Consider the following 21470-nt stretch of genomic DNA (forward strand, 5'->3'; position numbering starts at 1 on the left):
TATTTTAAATTTTTTTAATTGAATAATAAAAATACAGTATAATTTGATATTCTTTCATGATATTTATGAGCAAATCCAATTGTACATTTTTCACACAGTGAAAAAAATTCCTTTCATCTGCTTGGCTGCTGACCCATAATAACCAAAACCCTCTAGATTATTTGTGGATTTTAAAACCCATTACTTGCAGAATATTTAAAAATCAAAGGTGACATTTACAAATGTAGAAAAATGCTGAATCATTTGATTTTCTTGAAGTTTCTGCAGACTTTTTAAAAAGGGAGCAAAGGCCTAATTATGCAACTAGTTACTTAGCTAAATTGATTGTAAATTGTTGTTGGTCACTGGAACAGGTACATGTATTTCTGGATTTGCGGTTTCAGAGGTAACTTATACATGCTGATGGTCTAGATGGCAAAGTTGACCAATTACATGCACATTTCAATAAATTCTGCACACAAAACTGAGTTAAAATAAAAAAAAGTTTTTAAAGGGCCCTGTAAGGAAAAGTGTAAAGAATGGAACTGAATCACAGGACTGAACAGGATAGACATCAAATGTGGCATTTCTGCTATTAGTCTTTCATTATTTCTAGCTGTAACCCTTTACTCTAATTTCTTTTAGGCCAAAGCATATGCAGTGGCATCTATGTGCTGCTGTAAACATTCAGTAAATGTGACCAAGATATGTTATTAACTCAATCAGGCTAAAAAAATGTAAATTAAACTTTGAAACATAGACAGTCAATAACCATTTTAACTTATTATTTCAATAAGTCTGAGTCATTTTCAGTTCTGTTTTTTTATAACAAAGGCACTCATTCAGTTGCATTGGACTGGCATTGTGAAAAATACACCCTCAACCCCAATTGTAAAAATAGATCTTTTGCCACACAGGTAAATAATCCATCAACGGACCTAGAAAACAAAGGAAAACACAGTAAATAAAACAACTATTTCTTTTTACAACTATGAAAACCTAATTGATCTTTTCAATCACAGCAATATTTAACATCAAGTTATTAAAATGAGAGTTGAAACACTAATAGCCAGGAGGACAAAGACAAAACAATATTAGCGTTTGGTGAGAAAATGAAGGAGTTCAAACAAAATATGCAGTGAAAAATAAGAAAACATTCAAATTGCATATCTGAATTCTGAGTTCTGCCTCAATTCAACATCTAAACACTGAAATAAATAAAAAATTCCAAAGTTTGTTATCAAGTCTCAAAACATCTTATATGCAAAAATATAACATTTTCTTAAGCAGAGAAGGAAGATCAATGCAAAGTGTCATTTTCTCAGATTGCTCAATGTGTCAAACTTTCAGTGCTGAAAGCGCCAACATCACAGTTCCTGCTCTGGAGGAATGAATATTTTGCTATAGCAATATCAGAAAGGGAGACTTCCAAAGTTAAGCTGATGATTATTTTAAATAAAGATTGTTGCTGGGGTTAACGAAAATAAAGTGTGGCATGCATTATCCATTACACTTTATCTGAACTTTTCTACTGTATTGCAATTTCTTATTTTTCACAATATTGGTATTTATTTTGAAAGTTTAAAATAGGACTACATCAAACCAAGGAAAACAGACTAAACTGTGGAAGAAAAAAGACAATTATTTTACTATTAAGTATTTTTTCCTTTTTCCCTTTAATTAAATGGTTAGCATTTTATTTGTACTTGTATGCTCCCTGTTATTTGACAATAAGGAGCCTCTGTTGACATTTACTGCTGAATCAATTTATTTTCCTTTGTGTTTTATATGCAGGTTATGTTTTACTTGGAAATCAGTAGTAAAACACAAAATATCCAAACAACACATGTATTTAGATAATTTTGTATTTCCTGTTAATAAAAATTCAGCATGTGTAAAATCTAAAAGCACTGTGTGGAGTGCAGAGGAAAAGGGATATGATTTTCTAATTTAGCAGTTGTCACTAATGCTTTAAATGCATACACAACGAGAATACCTACATTTTGTAGCTATTTTGAGCAGCCACACATATCACGACATGCAAGAAATAAGAACCTGTGAATGTTAATTCATAAATATATTTTTAGGCTGTGCTGTATACACATGCAAAACCATTTTTTGACCAGGAATTCTTTTAATACAACTATTCTCCTAGTATAAATTCAAACTACACTTTGGAATTTAATTCTAATAAGCTGGCTGAAATGAATAAAATATACATTATTCATAATCTATATCAAAGATTTAATGATGTGGAATGCAATATGAAATGCGTAAATCTTAAAATCAATCTCCCTCATATATACAGTATATCTATACACAGTCATATGAAAAAGTTTGGGAACCCCACTCAGCCTGCATAATAATTTACTCTACTTTCAACAAAAAAGATAACAGTGGTATGTCTTTCACTTCCTACGAACATCTGAGTACTGGGGTGTTTTCCGAACAAAGATTTTTAGTGAAGCAGCATTTAGTTGTATGAAATTAAATCAAATGTGAAAAACTGGCTGTGCAAACATTTGGGTCCCCTTGTAATTTTGCTGATTTGAATGCACACAACTGCTCAATACTGATTACTTGCAACACCAAATTGGTTGGATTAACTCATTAACCCTTGAACTTCATAGACAGGTGTGTCCAATCATGAGAAAATGTATTTAAGGTGGTCAGTTGCAAGTTGTGCTTCCCTTTGACTCTCCTCTGAAGAGTGACAGCATGGGATCCTCAAAGCAACTCTCAAAAGATCCGAAAACAAAGACTGTTCAGTATTATGGTTTAGGGGAAGGCTACAAAATGTTATCTCAGAGGTTTAAACTGTCAGTTCCAACTGTAAGGAATGTAATTAGGAGATGGAAGGCCACAGGCACAGTTGGCAGGCCAAGAAAATGACAGGAGCGGCATATATGCAGGATTGTGAGAATGGTTTCAGACAACCCACAGATCACCTCCAAAGACCTGCAAGAAGATCTTGCTGCAGACAGTGTATCTTTACATTGTTCTACAATTCAGCACAATTTGCACAAAGAAACAAAGGACATCTGTATGGCAAGGTGATGAGAAAGAAGCCCTTTCTGTACTCACGCCACAAACAGAGTCACTTGTTGTATGCAAATGCTCATTTAGACAAACCAGATTCATTTTGGAACAAAGTGCTTTGGACTGATGAGACAAAAATTGAGTTATTTGGTCATAACAAAATGCGCTTTGCATGGCAGAAGAAGAACACCGCATATCAAGGAAACACCTGCTACCTACTGTCAAATTTGATGGAGGTTCCATCATGCTGTGGGGCTGTGTGGCTAGTTCAGGGACTGGGGCCCTTGTCAAAGTCGAGGGTCGGATGAATTCAACCCAATATCAACAAATTCGTCAGGATAATGTTCAAGCATCAGTCACAAAGTTGAAGTTGCGCAGGGGTTGCAATGACCCAAAACATAGTTTGAAATCTACAAAGGCATTCATGCAGAGGGAGAAGTACAATGTTCTGGAATGGCCGTCACAGTCCCCTGACTTGAATATCATCAAAAATCTATGGGATGATTTGAAACAGGCTATCCATGCTGGGCAGCCATCAAATTTAACTGAACTGGAGAGATTTTGTATAGAAGAATGGTCAAAAATACTTCCATCCAGAATCCAGACACTCATCAAAGGCTATAGGAGGCATCTAGAGGCTGTTATATTTGCAAAAGGAGGCTCAAGTAAGTACTGATGTAATATCTCTGTTGGGGTGCCCAAATTTATGTACCTGTCTAATTTTGTTATGATGCATATTGCATATTTTCTGTTAATCTAATAAACTTAATGTCACTGCTGAAGTACTGTTTCCATAAGGCATGTCATATATTAAAAGGAAGTTGCTACTTTGAAAGCTCAGCCAATGATAAACAAAAATCCAAAGAATTAAGAGGGGTTCCCAGACTTTTTCATATGAATGTATATCTATCTATATACATATATATACATACATATATATATACTGCTCAAAAGAATTAAAGGAACACTTTTTAATCAGAGTATAGCATAAAGTCAATGAAACTTATGGGATATTAATCTGGTCAGTTAAGTAGCAGATGCACTAGAGGGGCAACAATGAGATGACCCCCGAAACAGGAATGGTTTAACAGGTGGAGGCGACTGACATTTTTCCCTCCTCATCTTTTCTGACTGTTTCTTCACTAGTTTTGCATTTGGCTGCAGTCAGTGTCACTACTGGTAGCATAATGCGATACCTGGACCCTACAGAGGTTGCACAGGTAGTCCAACTTCTCCAGGATGGCACATCAATACGTGTCATTGCCAGAAGGTTTGCTGTGTCTCCCTGCACAATCTCAAGGGCATGGAGGAGATTCTAGGAGACAAGCAGTTACTCTAGGAGAGCTGGAGAGGGCCATAGAAGGTCCATAACCCATCAGCAGGACCAGTATCTGCTCCTTTGGGCAAGGAGGAACAGGATGAGCACTGCCAGAGCCCTACAAAATGACCTCCAGCAGGCCACTGGTGTGAATGTCTCTGACCAAACAACCAGAAAGACTTCATGGGGGTGACCCAAGGGCCCCATGTCCTCTAATAGGCCCTGAGCTCACTGCCCAGCAGCATGCAGCTCGATTGGCATTCGCCATAGAATACCAGAATTGGCAGATGCACCACTGGTGCCCTGTGCTTTATACAGATGACAGCAGGTTCACCCTGAGCACGTGACAGAAGTGAAAGGGTCTGGAGAAGCCATGGAGAACATTATGCTGCCTGTAACATCATTCAGCATGAGCAGTTTCGAGGTGGGTTAATGATTGTCTGGGGAGGCATATCCATGGAGGGTCACACAGACCGCTACAGGCTTGACAAAGGCACCTTGGCTGCCATTAGGTATCAGGATGAAATCCTTGGACCCATTGTCAGACCCTATGCTGGTACAGTGGCTCCTGGTGCATGACAATTCCTGGCCTCATGTGGTGAGAGTATGCAGGCAGTTCCTGGAGGATGAAGGAACTGATACCATTGACTGGCCACCATACTTTCCTGACCTAAATCCAATAGAACACCTCTGGGACATTATGTTTTGGTCCATCCAATGCCACCAGGTTGCACCTCAGACTGTCCAGGAGCTCAGTGATGCCCTGGTCCAGATCTGGGAGAAGATCCCCCATAACACCGTCTGTCATCTCATTAGAAGCATGCACCGATGTTGAAAGGGATGTAAACAAGAACACAGGGGCCATACAAAGTGCTGCGTACAATTTTGAGTTGCTGCAATTAAATTTTGGCAAAATGGACTAGCCTGTGACATAATTTTTTCACTCCGATTTTTGGGGCGTCTTTGAATTCAGGGCTCTGTAGGTTGATCATTTTCATTTCCATCAAACGATGTGGCATCCTTTCGTTCCTAACACATTACCCAGTCTATATCAGTATAGATATCCAGGAGGATTTCTTTTTCCCATTGACATCTGATATGTTTTCAAAGCGTTCCTTTAATTTTTTGAGCAGTTTATATATATATATATATATATGATAGGATTAAATTCATTTTTTTCCTCAGAATTCTACAAACAACACCCCATAATGACGTGAAAAAAGTTTACTTGAGGTTTTTGCAAATTTATTAAAATTAAAAACTGAGAAATCACATGTACATAAGTATTCACAGCCTTTTCTCAATACTTTTTCGATGCACCTTTGGCAGCAATTACAGCCTCAAATCATTTTGAATATGATGCCACAACCTTGGCCAGTTTCGCCCCATTCCTCTTTGCAGCACCTCTCCAGCTCCATCAGGTTGGATGGGAAGCGTCGGTGCATAGCCATTTTAAGATCTCTCCAGAGATGTTCAATCGGATTCAAGTCTGGGCTCTGGCTGGGCCACTCAAGGATAGTCACAGAGTTGTCCTGAAGCCACTTCTTTCATATCTTGGCTGTGTGCTTAGGGTCGTTGTCCTGCTGAAAGATGAACCGTCGCCACAGTCTGAGGTCAAGAGCGCTCTGGAGCAGGTTTTCAACCAGGATGTCTCTGTACATTGCTGCAGTCATCTTTCCCTTTATCCTGACTAGTCTCCCAGTTCCTGCCGCTGAAAACCATCCCACAGCATGATGCTGCCACCACCATGCTTCACTGTAGGGATGGTATTGGCCTGGTGATGAGTGGTTCCTGGTTTCCTCCAAACGTGACGCCTGGTATTCACACCAAAGAGTTCAATCTTTGGTCTCATCAGACCAGAGAATTTTGTTTCTCATGGTCTGAGAGTCCTTCAGTTGCCTTTTGGCACACTTCAGGCAGGCTGCCATGTGCCTTTTTCTAAGGAGTGGCTTCCATCTGGCCACTCTACCATATAGGCCTGATTGGTGGATCGCTGCAGAGATGGTTGTCCTTCTGGAAGGTTCTCCTTTCTCCACAGAGGACCTCTGGAGCTCTGACAGAGTGACCATCGGGTTCTTGGTCACCTCCCTGACTAAGACCCTTCTATCCTGATCGCTCAGTTTAGATGGCCGTCCAGCTCTAGGAAAAGTCCTGGTGGTTTCGAACTTCTTTCACTTACTGATGATGGAGGCCACTGTGCACATTGGGACCTTCAAAGCAGCAGAAATTTTTCTGTAACCTTCCCCAGATTTGTGCCTCGAGACAATCCTGTCTCGGAGGTCTACAGACAATTCCTTTGACTTCATGCTTGGTTTGTGCTCCGACATGAACTGTCAACTGTGGGACCTTATATATAGACAGGTGTGTGCCTTTCCAAATCATGTCCAATCAACTGAATTTACCACACGTGGACTCAAATTAAGCTGCAGAAACATCTCAAGGATGATCAGGGGAAACGGGATGCAACTGAGCTCAATTTTGAGATTCATGGCAAAGGCAAAGGCAAATACTTATGTACATGTGCTTTCTCAATTTTTTTTATTCTTAATAAATTTGCAAAAATCTCAAGTAACCTTTTTTCACGTAGTCATTATGGGGTGTTGTGTGTAGAATTCTGAGGAATAAAATGAACTTAATCCATTTTGGAATAAGGCTGTAACATAACAAAATGTGGAAAAAGTGATACGCTGTGAATACTTTCCGGATGCACTGTATGTGTGTGTAAAATATTTTTATATATATATATATATATATATACACACACACGTACATACATGTATGTATCTATATATATAAGGCGGCACGGTGGCGACCCGGGTTCGCTTCCTCCCTGTGTGGAGTTTGCATGTTCTCCCCATGTCTGTGTGGGTTTCCGGTTATCTCCCGTAGTCCAAAGATATGCCGGTTAGGTGCACTGGCGATTCTAAATTGCTTGGTGTGTGTGTGTGTGTGGGCCTGGCGGCAGGCTGACGCCCTGCCCGGGGTTTGTTTTTTGCCTTGCTCCCCCTATGTTGGCTGGGATTGGCTCCAGCAGACACCCCGTGACCCTTTAGTTTGGATATAGCAGGTTGGATAATGGATGGATGGATATGTATATCCATATATATTGTGGTAACTGGCCCGGACACCGTAGGTACAAAACCCAACACACAATTATTCATATTCACCATTTATGCTCCTGGGTGCAGCATAAAAGGGACTGCCTCACTACATTCAGGAAGCCAGAATTGGGAGGAAGAGGGATGAAGCTTGCTAGAAGAAGAGTGGAGGTGGAAGGATAGAGGAAGAGAGAAAAGGAAAGAAAAAATGAAGAAAATGCTGTGTGCTTTATTTGTGCTTGTAAATATGCTAGAAAGGTGGGAAATGAAATGAAAGCATTTTCCACAGCCATATAAAATCCTGTGTTGTGGGGGTATATTGGCACTTATGTCTGTATGTGTATGTGTCTGATTTGGGAGGTGGAATGAATATATATTATTAAAAAAAGTACAAATATTGTATACAGAAAACTAGTTGGTTACATATTACTATGATACATCCAATTAACCAATGGAGCTATACACAGAGGTCCACTGTCTTATGAAACTTCCTGGGCAAAGCCTAGTAACACAGCAACCTTAGTTGAAAACATAAAATGCTACATCTGCAAGTCTTCAATACTTTTTAAAAGCTTCTATTCCTTTCAAGAAATTTAAAATTACAATTATAACGTTTAACCATACTCATAAACTCGTAATAGTTTCATCAATTATGATATATCAAAGGGCTATTTCAAAATATGAAAAGTATCATTGCAATTTTCTGCAATCAGAAATTCTGTGAATGATCTGCCTCTAAAAAGCATTAAAACTACAGGGTATGAACCACTGGCCCAAAAGTTAGAAAATCATTAATGAGTTTGTCTGTTGGCCCATTGCCTACCCAAGATTCTGATGGTTTTAGATTTAGTCTGCTAGTGATGGCATTAGTTATTTTCTTCGATGAACTATTAAAGCTGACATTGCACAAACTTTCCACATTTTTCACTAGAGGCCTCTAGCTATGCATTACCAATACATTCTCATGTGTGTGCATTCTCTTCAATTCAGCAATGAATTTAAAATTGAACAAAATGATGAATGACAAATGTCTATATTATAAAGCCCACACAGTACACCTCAGAGTTACTCTTTTCAGCAACAAAGGCCACTTGAATAGAAAAAGATAACTACTAAACAACTAAGCAAAACAAACTCCTGTATAAAGTATGTCTCTCAGTGAAGTTGTACTGCAAATACACTGTGTACATCTGCACTAAACATATGCTACTTACTAGTGAGACACTGTGCTCAAGATATACTGTATATGAATGAAATTAGTTGACGTCCGGCTCAAATAAGCTACCTTCTCTTAACTACAACCCAAAAAGCTGTGGACTGTGTCATCACCATAAAAAACACTGGGATTTACGGTGATATACATAACCCATTATCAGAATAACAACCATCCAGATAACCAGATGATAAATGTAGAACCTCTCAAAATTGTTAAGACCATAAAAATAAACAACAGACTGCCACATGGACCAATGAACTCCATCAAAATGATTCTACTACTATTTGACTAGCAGGATTCCAACTACACTGAGATCAGGACAATGTAGACTTGCAAAGCTGCAAAAAAAGATACTGATGACATACTGAAACAATGAATCACACATTGTGGTGTAGCGGGTTCACAGTGCACTTTTAAAGAGCCACTTTTAAATAAATAATCACTGTGCTCGCGGCTTAGCGAGGGGGCGTGGTAGTGTGGCTGAAGCGGTTCTTAGGGCAATTTGCGGTGTGGGCGTTTCTCACCTAAGTGCACAGGTGAGAGACTGTCCACGTCCATGATTGTTACTTGGGCTGCTAATTTGCCACAGTTGCCGTGCCCTCTTGATATATAGAAGTGCTAAAGAAAGGAAAGAGAAATGAAGGAGAAAGAGAGAAATGGAGGTTTGCAGGAGAAAGCAGTGAAGCAGAGGATAGAGAGAGAGAGACAGAGAGCTGGTGCAGGAGAGCGAGTGAGTGAAGGCTCGCATGCAGCTATGCAGGAAGCCTGGGTGTTTGGCCGACACCCGGGGAGTAGTAGTTATGGTTGCTCCTGCAGAGTTTGTTTTTATGAAGGACGGGAGTGACCGGAAGGTGGATGACTCTCCGCGTAAGGCCGCAGGAGTCGGGACTTGGGAGTGGTGATGTCCCCAGCGTGAGAGCCTTGGTCATTGGGGAATCCTAAGTCGGGGTTCATGAAGCCTACTGGAGTCAGGGATCGGTAAGGCGACAGACCAGTTTGCGAGTTGAGAAAAGGTTCAGCTGCTGAGAGGGTGACTCCCCTGTTAAAAGCCCAGACAGGAGGAGCAGGGGAGCTGCAGGTACAGAAGTCACCGGGCTTGTTTGTTAAAAGACTATTTTCCTGTATTGTGTTTTAACCTCGTTTTTAGAAGATTTTTCTAATGGATTTTAACCTCCAAATTCAGCACTTGTTTTTATGGATTATTTATTTAATGACTTTTGAATGCACTGCACTTATTTTGAACACCTTGTTTTTGTTGTTGTTTTTAAATAAAAGCACTTGACACTTTTTACACCATCCCCTTGCTTTGTTGTTGCCTCACTGCTAAGCCTATCGGTGACATTACCGACGGTGATGGGTTCAAGGGCTCCCAGAAGGAAGATGGGAGCGTGGAGCGAACCCGCATCGTCACACACACATGAATCCTATAAACATACTGGATTTGGTGTACATACCCTGGATTCAGCTAAAACAAAATCAAAGAGGGATTCCTCTATATGCTGTAATGAATGTTAAATAAATAGTATAAATATTTAAATTTGAATTCAAGCAACAATAACAGGAAATACATAAAAATGGATTTATTTTACCAAAAAACTTATTTTACCCACATTTCCTTTTCATTAACATAAAGATAAATATTTATACTTACGTGCAATAAGTCCCAATCCTGGCACATAGTCTGCTAGTAAGCGAAGTATAAAAAGTATTTTTGTCCTAAAAAAGTTAACAAACAATAATATATATAAAAAAGTTCTGTCATTTACTTATGGGGATAACTTGTAAGTTTTTAATAAGGAGGATATACAGTCTGACTGACTATAAAATTTTCTTTATTATTTTCCACTCTGCCACTTTTATTTGGATATGCAACTATCATGTCTACTGAAATACAGTACACCGTAAAATTCACACTTAGGGTTCATTCTCACGGCTTCTAAAAATGCTATTTAGAAAAGTTGCTTTGTGTCACACAACATTTCATTCTCAAACCTACTTACAGTGCATCTGTAAAGTATTCATAGCATATCACTTTTTCCACATTTTGTTATGTTACAGCCTTATTTCAAAATGGATTAAATTCATTTTTTTCCTCAGAAGTCTACACACAACACCCCATAATAACAATGTGAAAAAAGTTTACTTGAGGTTTTTGCAAATTTATTAAAAATAAAAAAAATGAGAAATGACATGTACATAAGTGTTCACAGCCTTTACCATGAATTTCAAAATTGAGCTCAGGTGCATCCTGTTTCCCCTGATCATCCTTGAGATGTTTCTGCAGCTTAATTGGAGTCCACCTGTGGTAAATTCAGTTGATTGGACATGATTTGGAAAGGCACAAACCTATCTATATAAGGTCCAACAGTTGACAGTTCATGTCAGAGCACAAACCAAGCATGAAGTCAAAGGAATTGTCTGTAGACCTCCGAGACAGGTTTGTCTCGAGGCACAAATCTGGGGAAGGTTACAGAACAATTTCTGCTGCTTTGAAGTTCCCAATGAGCACAGTGGCTTCCATCATCTGTAAGTGGAAGAAGTTCGAAACCACCAGGACTCTTCCTAGAGCTGGCCGGCCATCTAAACTGAGCAATTGGGGGAGAAGGGCCTTAGTCAGGGAGGTGACCAAGGACCCAATGGTCACTCTGTCAGAGCTCCAGAGGTCTTCTGTGGAGAGAGGAGAACCTTCCAGAAGGACAACCATCTCTGCAGCAATCCACCAATCAGGCCTATATGGTGGAGTGGCAAGACAGAAGCCTCTCCTTAATAAAAGGCACATGGCAGCCCACCTGGAGTTTGCCAAAAGGCACCTGAAGGACTCTCAGACCATGAGAAACAAAATTCTCTGGTCTGATGAGACAAAGATTGAACTCTTTGGTGTGAATACCAGGTTTGGTGGAGCTGATGGAGCTTGGAAGGTGCTGCAAAGAGGAAAGGGCGAAACTGGCATCATATTCAAAAAGACTTGAGGCTGTAATTGCTGCCAAAGGTGCATCGACAAAGTATTGAGCAAAGGTTGTGAATACTTATGTACATGTGATTTCTCAGTTTTTTTATTTGCAAAAACCTCAAGTAAACTTTTTTCATGTTGTCATTATGGGGTGTTGTGTGTAGAATTCTTTGGAAAAAAATGAATTTAATCCATTTTGGAATATGGCTGTAACATAACAAAATGTGGAAAAAGTGATGTGCTGTGAATACTTTCCGGATGCACTGTATCTCAGTTCAGAGTTGGGAGGGGCAGAGGCCTATTCTGGGGCAGCCATCAATCACAGGGTCCTCACAATTACACTGACACCAGTTTACAGTTGCTAATTAACCAACCCTGGATGTCTTCAAAAATAGGATCAAAAACTGAAGTATCTGCCCGGATCCCTACACAGACAAGAGGAGATAATGAAAATACCATGAAGACAACTGGATAATTAATTCAAACACTGGATGATGGATACATGAAGAAGCATTACTATACACTGCACAACTGTTACCCTAATACAATGCAATGTTTACAAAAATGGCAGACCCATTAAATACTTATTTGAGGTTAAAGGCATTAAATTATCTTTAACTCAGCCCCTGTACAGAAGACATAGATATTTTGCAGGAATCTGATATAGGTTACAATATTTGTCACTGCAATATTATCAGATATACAGTTGACATGTAATGAATCTTGAATTTACAAATCTTTTGTAATCAAAGAGGAAGAGTTGAAGCAAAACACCTAAGCTGATACTGCTCGACCTATCTGGCAGTAGCATCTTCCTGAGGATGCAATGTGTGCTCCTGATCAGTCAAAGTGCAAGCTACATACAAGCTATACATATATATATACAGTATATATATATACATACATATATACATATATACATATACATATATATATATATATATATATATATATATATATATATATATATATATATATATATATATATATATATATATATATATATATATATATATATATATATATATATATATATATATATATATATATATATATATATATATATATATATATATATATATATATATATATATATATATATATATACATATATATATATATATATATACATATATATACATATATATATATATATATACATATATATATATATATACATATATATATATATATATATATATATATATATATATATATATATATATATATATATATATATATATATATACATATATATATATATATATATATACATATATATATATATATATATATATATATATATATATATATATATATATATATATATATATATATATATATATATATATATATATATATATATATATATATATATATATATATATATACATATATATATATATATATATATATATATATATATATATATATATATATATACTAGCAGAATACCAAGGCTTAGCAGATAGTGTTTTAAAGAAGGTACTAAAAAGAAAAGGAAAAATTTAAAAATAACGTAACATGATTGTTAATGTAATTGTTTTGTCATGATATGAGTGTTGTTCTCATATCTATCTATATATATATATTTCTCTATCTATCTATATATATATATATATACCCGCTTGGCAGCGGAGAAGTAGTGTGTTAAAGAAGGAAGAAAAAAAGGAAACATTTTAAAAATAATGTAACATGATTGTCAAAGTAATTGTTTTGTGTATTTGGCGGCAGCGTCACGAGTTGTTTTCGGTAGCTGCATCAGAAAATGTACTACTGACGTCTGACACGCCTCCTTTTTACTGTTTTCTCAAAGCTTGGATTGCTGCTGTCATATATATACACACACACACACACACACACACACACATACATATATATACACACATATATATATATATATATACATATATATATATATATATATATATATATATATATATATATATATATATCTCTTCATATCTACATATACACACACTTTCACATACATACCTATCTACATCATATATACACACACATACATACATACACACACATAAATTATATACATGTGTGTATGTATGTGTATGTATGTGTGTGTGTGTGTGTGTGTGTGTGTGTGTGTATATATACATACATATACTTGTGTGTATGTTTGTATGTGTCTATATGTGTGTGTATAGGTTTGGTCACTGAGTGCAAGGAAAAATAATAAATTATAGTCTATAAGTTATTACACATATATATATATATATATATATATATATATATATATATATATATATATATATATATATATATATATATATATATACATATATATATATATACATATATATATATATATATATATATATATATATATATATATATATATATATATATATATATATATATATATATATATATATATATATATATATATATATATATATACACTAGCAAAATACCGTTACTTAACCCATGCGAGGTACTGCATTAAAATTTTTATTAAGTAGAAAATTAAACCTTTTTAAACTGAGGGAAAATATGCCAATAATTATTTGTTAAGGATCTCTTTATATACCATGTTGTCAGTTCGGCCCTCCGGTTGTAACATGACCAAGCTGTCGCTGAGCTTACTCTTGAGCATGTAGCTTACAGTTGGCCATGTGAACAGTAATCTTGTCTCAAATCTCACAGCTTGGATTGCTGCTGACATAATCGGTTTGAGTTTCATGGTTTGTTTCAATTACTACAGTATTTGTAGGACTTGTGTTGAAGAGACATTCGGCATCTGTCAAGCGTTGTAAGCACACAACCGGTTTCATCGATAAAATCACATCCAGCTTTTGAGAGTTTAAAAATTCATAAACATCAAAGTGTCCACTACTGAAATTGTCACCTGTCAATCTAAGATGTTTAAGAGGCATTGGCGATTTCGAAAGGTGTAAAATATTTGGCCATTTGGTACACTTGAAAGCGACAACCGAACAATTCAGCGGCAGCCATCAACTCACATGCAGAACCATAGGTGAAGGGCTTAAGCATTTCACTCTTATTGTGCACCTGTGTAGTATAATTATCTCCTGTACCGTCATCAGTCCACACCTTGAACCTGTCCCAGTCATTCAATACATAAGACAGAATGTTCCTCCAGATATCAAGAGTGAGCCTGATATGGCCGTGCAATATGTAACACGGAGAATGGAAAAGGTAGGTGCCATCTCCGGGCATGGAAACCACTCGGTAAGTGACAGTTCTTTGATCGATAGTGATCATCTCGATAGACATGGTAATGGGGTTGGAACGATAAAGGAAATGGGTACCTGAGCAATGTAAAGTAAGTCTAAAATACGTACACAATAACTATAATTCTAATAAACCAACAATAAAACAGCGGAGAAGCCGTGGATTAAACTAAAAGGCTGTAGTTATCAGTAGGGAGACATGAATCCCGTGGCGAAGCAAGGAAGTGAATGTAGAGACCGGAGCGACGGATGGCCTTATATAGGCAGGCAGCCAACAATGTGGGAGGCGTTGGGATTGGGGACCCAAAGCCACCTCACACGGTGACCGAGATGCAGGCTATGGACGTATATATGTACGTAAGTAGGATTCAGTTAGCGTTGGGAACCCGTGTACCAAATTTCTTGAAGATGGGCCCATAAGTAACAAAGACTGTTGAAAAGTTCCAGATGGCGGCCAACAGTGGCATCATACCACCGAAACAAGTACGTACATTGATTTCGGTTAGCTCAGGGAAGCCACCTACCAAATTTCGTGAAGATGGGGCTGTAAATAAAGTTCAACATGGCGGACGTTGTTGACCGTTATGACCGTTACGCGTAGAATTTCGAAATGAAACCTGCTTAACTGTTGTAAGTAAGCTGTAAGGAATGAGCCTGCCAAATTTCAGCCTTCTACCTACACGGGAAGTTGGAGAATTAGTAACGTTGGAAAAATCAATATGGCGGCCGACAGTGGTGTCATACCACTGAAATAAGTACGGATATCGGTTTCCGTTAAAAGTTCAACATGGCGGCCGACAGTCGCATCATACCACCGAAATAAGTACAAAATTTCAGCCTTCTACCTACACGGGAAGTTGGAGAATTAGTGACGTTGGAAAGTTCAATATGGCGGCTGACAGTGGCGTCATACCACCAAAATAAGTATGTACATTGGTTTTGGTTAGTGCAAGGAAGCCACCTACCACATTTCGTGGAGATTGGGCCATGAATAAGAAAGTTCAATATGGCGGACGTTGTTGACCGCTATGACCGTTACGCATAGAATTTCGAAATGAAACCTGCTTAACTTTTGTAAGTAAACTGTAAGGAATGAGCCTGCCAAATTTCAGCCTTCTACCTACACGGGAAGTTGGAGAATTAGTGACGTTTGGGAAAATTCAATATGGTGGCGTCATACCACCGAAATAAGTACGTTCCTCGGTTTTGGTTAGCGCAGGGAAGCCACCTACCAAATTTCGTGAAGATGGGGTCAGCCTTCTACCTACACGGGAAGTTTGAAAATTGGTGACGTTGGAAAGTTCAATATGGCGGCTGACAGTGGCGTCATACCATCGAAATAAGTAAGTACATCGGTTTCGGTTAGCGCAGGGAAGCCGCCTACCAAATTTCGTGAAGATGGGGCCATAAATAAGAAAGTTCAACATGGCGGACGTTGTCGACCGTTATGTGTAGAATTTCTAAATGAAACCTGCTTAACTTTTGTAAGTAAGCTGTAAGGAATAAGCCTGCCAAATTTCAGCCTTCTACCTACATGGGAAGTTGGAGAATTAGTGATGAGTCAGTCAGTGAGTGCTTTGCCTTTTATTATTATACTAGCAAAATACCCGCGCTTCGCAGCGGAGAAGTAGTGTGTTAAAGAAGCAATGAAAAGAAAAGGAAACATTTTGAAAATAACGTAACCTGATTGTCAATGTAATTGTTTTGTCACTGTTGTGAGTGATGAGTGTTGTTGTCATATATATATATATATATACACACACACACACACATAAACATATATATATATATACATATCTATACATATACACATATATACATACATATATATCTACATATATACACACACATATATACACACATATACATACATACACACACATATATACACACAAATACATATATATATATATACATATATACACACACACATATATAAACATATATATACATATACATACATATCTACATATATACACACACAGCTATTTCATTATCAGTGCAATACGCTGTTTGTTAAAACAGTTGACTCCGCTCTTACGTGCAATAACAAATCAAATCATTCAGTTGTCTTTGCTCATATGTCATTTTAGAGCTGGGCGCCTGGCATCTTTTTGGCCACAGGTTCGTTTCTGTTTGCTGTGAGGTTCTGTGTTGTGGAGATTCTCAGGATGGATTGCAGGTGCTCATCAGTGAGGCGACTCCTGTGTGCTGTTTTGTTAGTCTTTATCACTGAGAAGAGCTTCTCACACAGATATGTGCTACCAAACATGCACAAGGTTCGAGCCGCATGTAGACGGACTTTTTTTGTTCATCAAAGTCACCAAAGCGCCGTGCAAACTCAGTGCGCTCAGTTTATCAGCAAAGTGCGTGTTTGGGAACACCGTAGTGGCGACTTGGTTTAACAGTACTTGGCAACAGGGAAAAGTGGGGCAAGTTGCACTGGTGCATTTGTGTCTCCCATAAAAGCAGCTTTACTTGAAATCACTTTGTGATTGTGCAGGGTTAAAGCGTCCGCTGAAGTGTCAGATTCTTATTTAATTATGCTGTTTTCTGTATCTTCTGAATTGCATTCAGGTTACCCTGATGCAAGGCAGCTGAAGCGCTGCATTATGGGATCTGTAGTTTATTGTGTTACCAGCGCTTCATATACCGGGCTTTAATAACAATAATACAGTATATAAAATGATCTCGGGCGGATATAATTACATGCCGGGCGGATGTGGCCCGACCCTTGAGTTTGACACATATGGACTAAATAGAACTTGAAAAGATATGTTTTTCAAATGTGATCGCAATTCAGATAGAGTTGGCGCAAGCTACAGCCTGCATGCCTCAATGAGTCATCCTCCCTCGCTCTTACTTTTTACCGTTCATCTAATGAATACACTGAGTATGGCTTTACCAAAACAATCATTGATGGCGAATAAAGTATCCATTATTCGAGTATGTAGAGCGGGATATATATATATATATATATATATATACCAGCGTATCATAGCGAGAAGTAGTGTGTTAAAAAAGGTAGAAAAAGAAAGGGAACATTTTAAAAATAACGTAACATGACTGTCAATATACAGTATTTGTTTTGTGAGTGTTACTGAGTGTTGCTGTCATCAAGGATTTGATTATCATTATTTCTTTCAATCAGGTTCGTATTTGTAGGATGTGTTGTGTTCAAGTTACATTCCGTGTTTGTCAATCGTTGTAAAGATGACAGGTTTCATTCATCGATTCGTTTCTTACTGCATCAATAAACAGCTCGTCTTCTTCTTTATCTGAGACCTGACACACTGCATGCACGGGTTTTTTACACTGTCTTCCTTTAGCGGGACATTGACTTTTTCCACCGTGTGCTTTGTTTCCGCAGTAGCTGGATTTATGAATATGCTTATCAGGCGCTTCATATTTTTGCTGCCTTTTCAATTGTGTAATTGGTTTTGTTCAGCGCTCTTTGGAACTGTTGCCTTTTATCTGTGCACTCGTCAGTTCCGTGAGCCACTCGGTGTACATGCATCGAAGGTTCCCAGCTGTGCTGGTGCCATCTCGTGCTATGTCCGTGGCTGTATTTAATGTTACCTTAGTCCTGGCACTTAAAACTTTCTCTCGCAGTTTAAGCTGAGTTTGTGTCAAACACCACCCTGACCATCTCATCTTCCTCTCCATAAACACAGTCCTTCACCCGTGAATATTTACCCGTGGCAGTTTGCTATTGGATTGCCGCTGACGGACGGCCTTATATGGGCAGGCACTAAATTACAAGCGCCAGCGTAGCCTGTCTATGAACTTAATTTAAAGTGTAGGTTTACATCGTGCTTTGTTTCAGTAGCAGTACTCATGAATATGGTTGTATATGTCACTCGCTCGCTTCTTATTGTTTTGCTGCCTTCTCAATTATATAATGCATGTTTTCTTAAGCGCTTTTTTGAGCTCTTCCTGGTTTTCTATGTACTGCGTGATTACGTGGGAGGCGTGATGATGTCACACGAAACTCCGCCCCCACGGCGTTGAAGCTCATCTCCATTACAGTAAATGGAGAAAAACTGCTTCCAGTTATGACCATTACACGTAGAATTTCGATATAAAACCTGCCCAACTTTTGTAAGGAAGCTGAAAGGAATGAACCTGCCAAATTTCAGCCTTCCACCCACACGGGAAGTTGGAGAATTAGTGATGAGTCAGTGAGTCAGTGAGTGAGTGAGTGAGGGCTTTGCCTTTTATTAGTATAGATACAGTAATCCCCCCGCGATAGATGAAAATCCGCGAAGTAGAAACCATATGTTTGTGTAGTTATTTTTATATATTTTAAGCCCTTATAAACTCTCCCACACTGTTAACATTATTAGAGCCCTCTAGAAATGAAATAACACCCTTTAGTCAAAAGTTTAAACTGTGCTCCATGACAAGACAGCGATGACAGTTCTTTCTCACAATTAAAAGAATGGAAATAGATCTTCTCTTCAGGAGCAGAGAATTTCAGAGAGAGAGCACTCGCAAAGAAATGCAAACAATCAAAAAATCAATACTTGTGCTTTTAAGTTTGCCACTGCATTTTTTAGAGGAGCGTCAGTATCTTCTAAGCAAACAGCCCCTCTGCTCACATCTCCTCCGTCAGGCGCAGAGAACGTCAGAGAGCGAGATTAAAGCAAACCATCAAAAAAATCAATAAGTGTGCTTCTGTAAGTACCATGATAAAGCGGCATTTCTTAGAGGTGCGTCTGTATCCACTAGGCAAACAGCTTCTGTGCAAACAGCACCTCTGCTCACAGCCCCTCTGTCAGGCGCAGAGAATGTCAGAGAGGGTGAGAGAGAGGCAGAGACAAGCAAACAATCAAGCTCCGCGCGGGATGCATATCTTATAGCACTGAGGAGTTTTAGTTAATATGTAATACATGCTCTGATTGGGTAGCTTCTAAGCCATCCGCCAATAGCGTCCCTTGTATGAAATCAACTGGGCAAACAAACTGAGGAAGCGTGTAGCATAAATTAAAAGACCCATTGTCCGCAGAAATCAGCGAACCAGCGAAAAATCCGTGATATATATTTAGATGTGCTTACATTTAAAATCCGCGATAGAGTGAATCCGCAAAAGTCGAAGCGCGATATAGCGAGGGATTACTGTATATATATACTAGCAAAATACCCGCGCTTCGCAGCGGAGAAGTAGTGTGTTAAAGAAGTTATGAAAAAGGAAACATTTTAAAAATAACGTAACATGATTGTCAATGTAATTGTTTTGTCACTGTTATAAGTGTTGCTGTCATCAAGGATTTATCATTATTTCTTTCAATCAGGTTTGTATTTGGAGGATGTGTTGTGTTCAAGTTATATTTCGTGTTTGTCAGCCGTTGTAAAGATAACAGGTTTCATTCATCGAAGTGTTCACTACCCAAATCGGTACTCGTGAATCTAAGATGTTTAACAGGCATTCCCGGTATTAAGTTCTGGATTTGCCTGCGAATATTTAGTGGCAACGTGTCTATGAACTTAATTTAAACTTAAGCTTTACACCTTGCTTTCCTATTGATATGTCTACAAAGTCTTGTTCAGATTCAGAGGGTTGTTCCTTTCTTACTGCATCAATAAACAGCTTGTCTTCCTCTTTATCTGAGACATCACACACTGCATGCACGGGTTTACCTTTCCCAGTCCTGCAAAGTCAGTTCACGTGAGCCGCTCGGAGTACATGCATCGAAGGTTCTCAGCTGTGCTTGTGCTATCTCGTGATATCTACGGCTTTATTTAAATGTTAGCTCAGACCCGGCACTTAAAAGTTTCTCTCGCACTTTTGCTGAGTTTGTGCCAAACACTATTCCATCCCTGACCATCTCATCTTCGTTTGCATAAGCACAGTCCTTCACCAGCAATTTTAACTTTGTTACAAAGTGATGAAAAGTCTCGTTTATACCCTGTGTCCTCTCATTAAACTTGTATCTGGCGTGTATCTTCGTCTTAGGCATGATAAATGCCAGCGGCAGTGTGTCTATGAACCCAATTTAAAGTTAAGCTTTACACCTTGCTTTCCTATTCGTTTGCATAAGCACAGGCCTTCACCAGCAACTTTAACTCTGTTACAGCAATTTTAAGTCCGTCACAAAGTGATCAAAAGTCTCATTTATACCCTGCGTCTTCTCATTAAACATGTATCTTGCGAATATCGTATTCGTCGTAGGCATGACAAAAGCCAGCGGCAGCCTGTCTATGAACTTAATTTAAACTTAAGGTTCACACCGTGCTTTATTTTCGCAGAAGCTGCACTTATGAATATGCTTGTATGGGTCACTCACTTCATATTGTTTTGCTGCCTTCTCAATTATGTAATGCGTTTTTTGAACAGGTTTCATTCATCGAAGTGATCACTACCCAAAACGGTACTCGTAAATCTAAGATGTTTAACAGGCATTCCCGGTATTAAGTTCTGGATTTGCCTGCGAATATTTAGTGGCAGCGTGTCTATGAACGTAATTTAAACTTAAGCTTTACACCTTGCTTTCCTATTGATATGTCTACTAAGGTTTCTTGAGCATCAGAGGGTTGTTCGTTTCCTACTGCATCAATAAGCAGCTCGTCTTCCTCTTTATCTGAGACATCACACAACGCATGCACCGGTTAACCTTTCCCAGTCCTGCCCAGTCAGTTGTTAGCTCAGACCTGGCAA

The 21470-nt window shown here is 38.3% G+C and overlaps 1 protein-coding gene across 1 annotated transcript in view; it reads right to left on the minus strand.

The window, feature by feature from the left end:
- Positions 1–21470, minus strand: part of pex16 (peroxisomal biogenesis factor 16) — a 34265-nt gene continuing 12795 nt past the window's right edge. The window contains exons 10-11 of the mRNA XM_039754942.1: positions 10302–10366; positions 1–917 (exon numbers count right to left, since the gene is read on the minus strand). Of these exons, the coding sequence (XP_039610876.1) occupies positions 859–917; positions 10302–10366 (124 nt within the window). The 3' untranslated portion in view covers positions 1–858. The remainder of the gene's footprint in view (positions 918–10301; positions 10367–21470) is intronic.

The sequence above is a fragment of the Polypterus senegalus genome, chromosome 1, assembly GCF_016835505.1.
Source record: "Polypterus senegalus isolate Bchr_013 chromosome 1, ASM1683550v1, whole genome shotgun sequence".
Taxonomy (NCBI): domain Eukaryota; kingdom Metazoa; phylum Chordata; class Cladistia; order Polypteriformes; family Polypteridae; genus Polypterus; species Polypterus senegalus.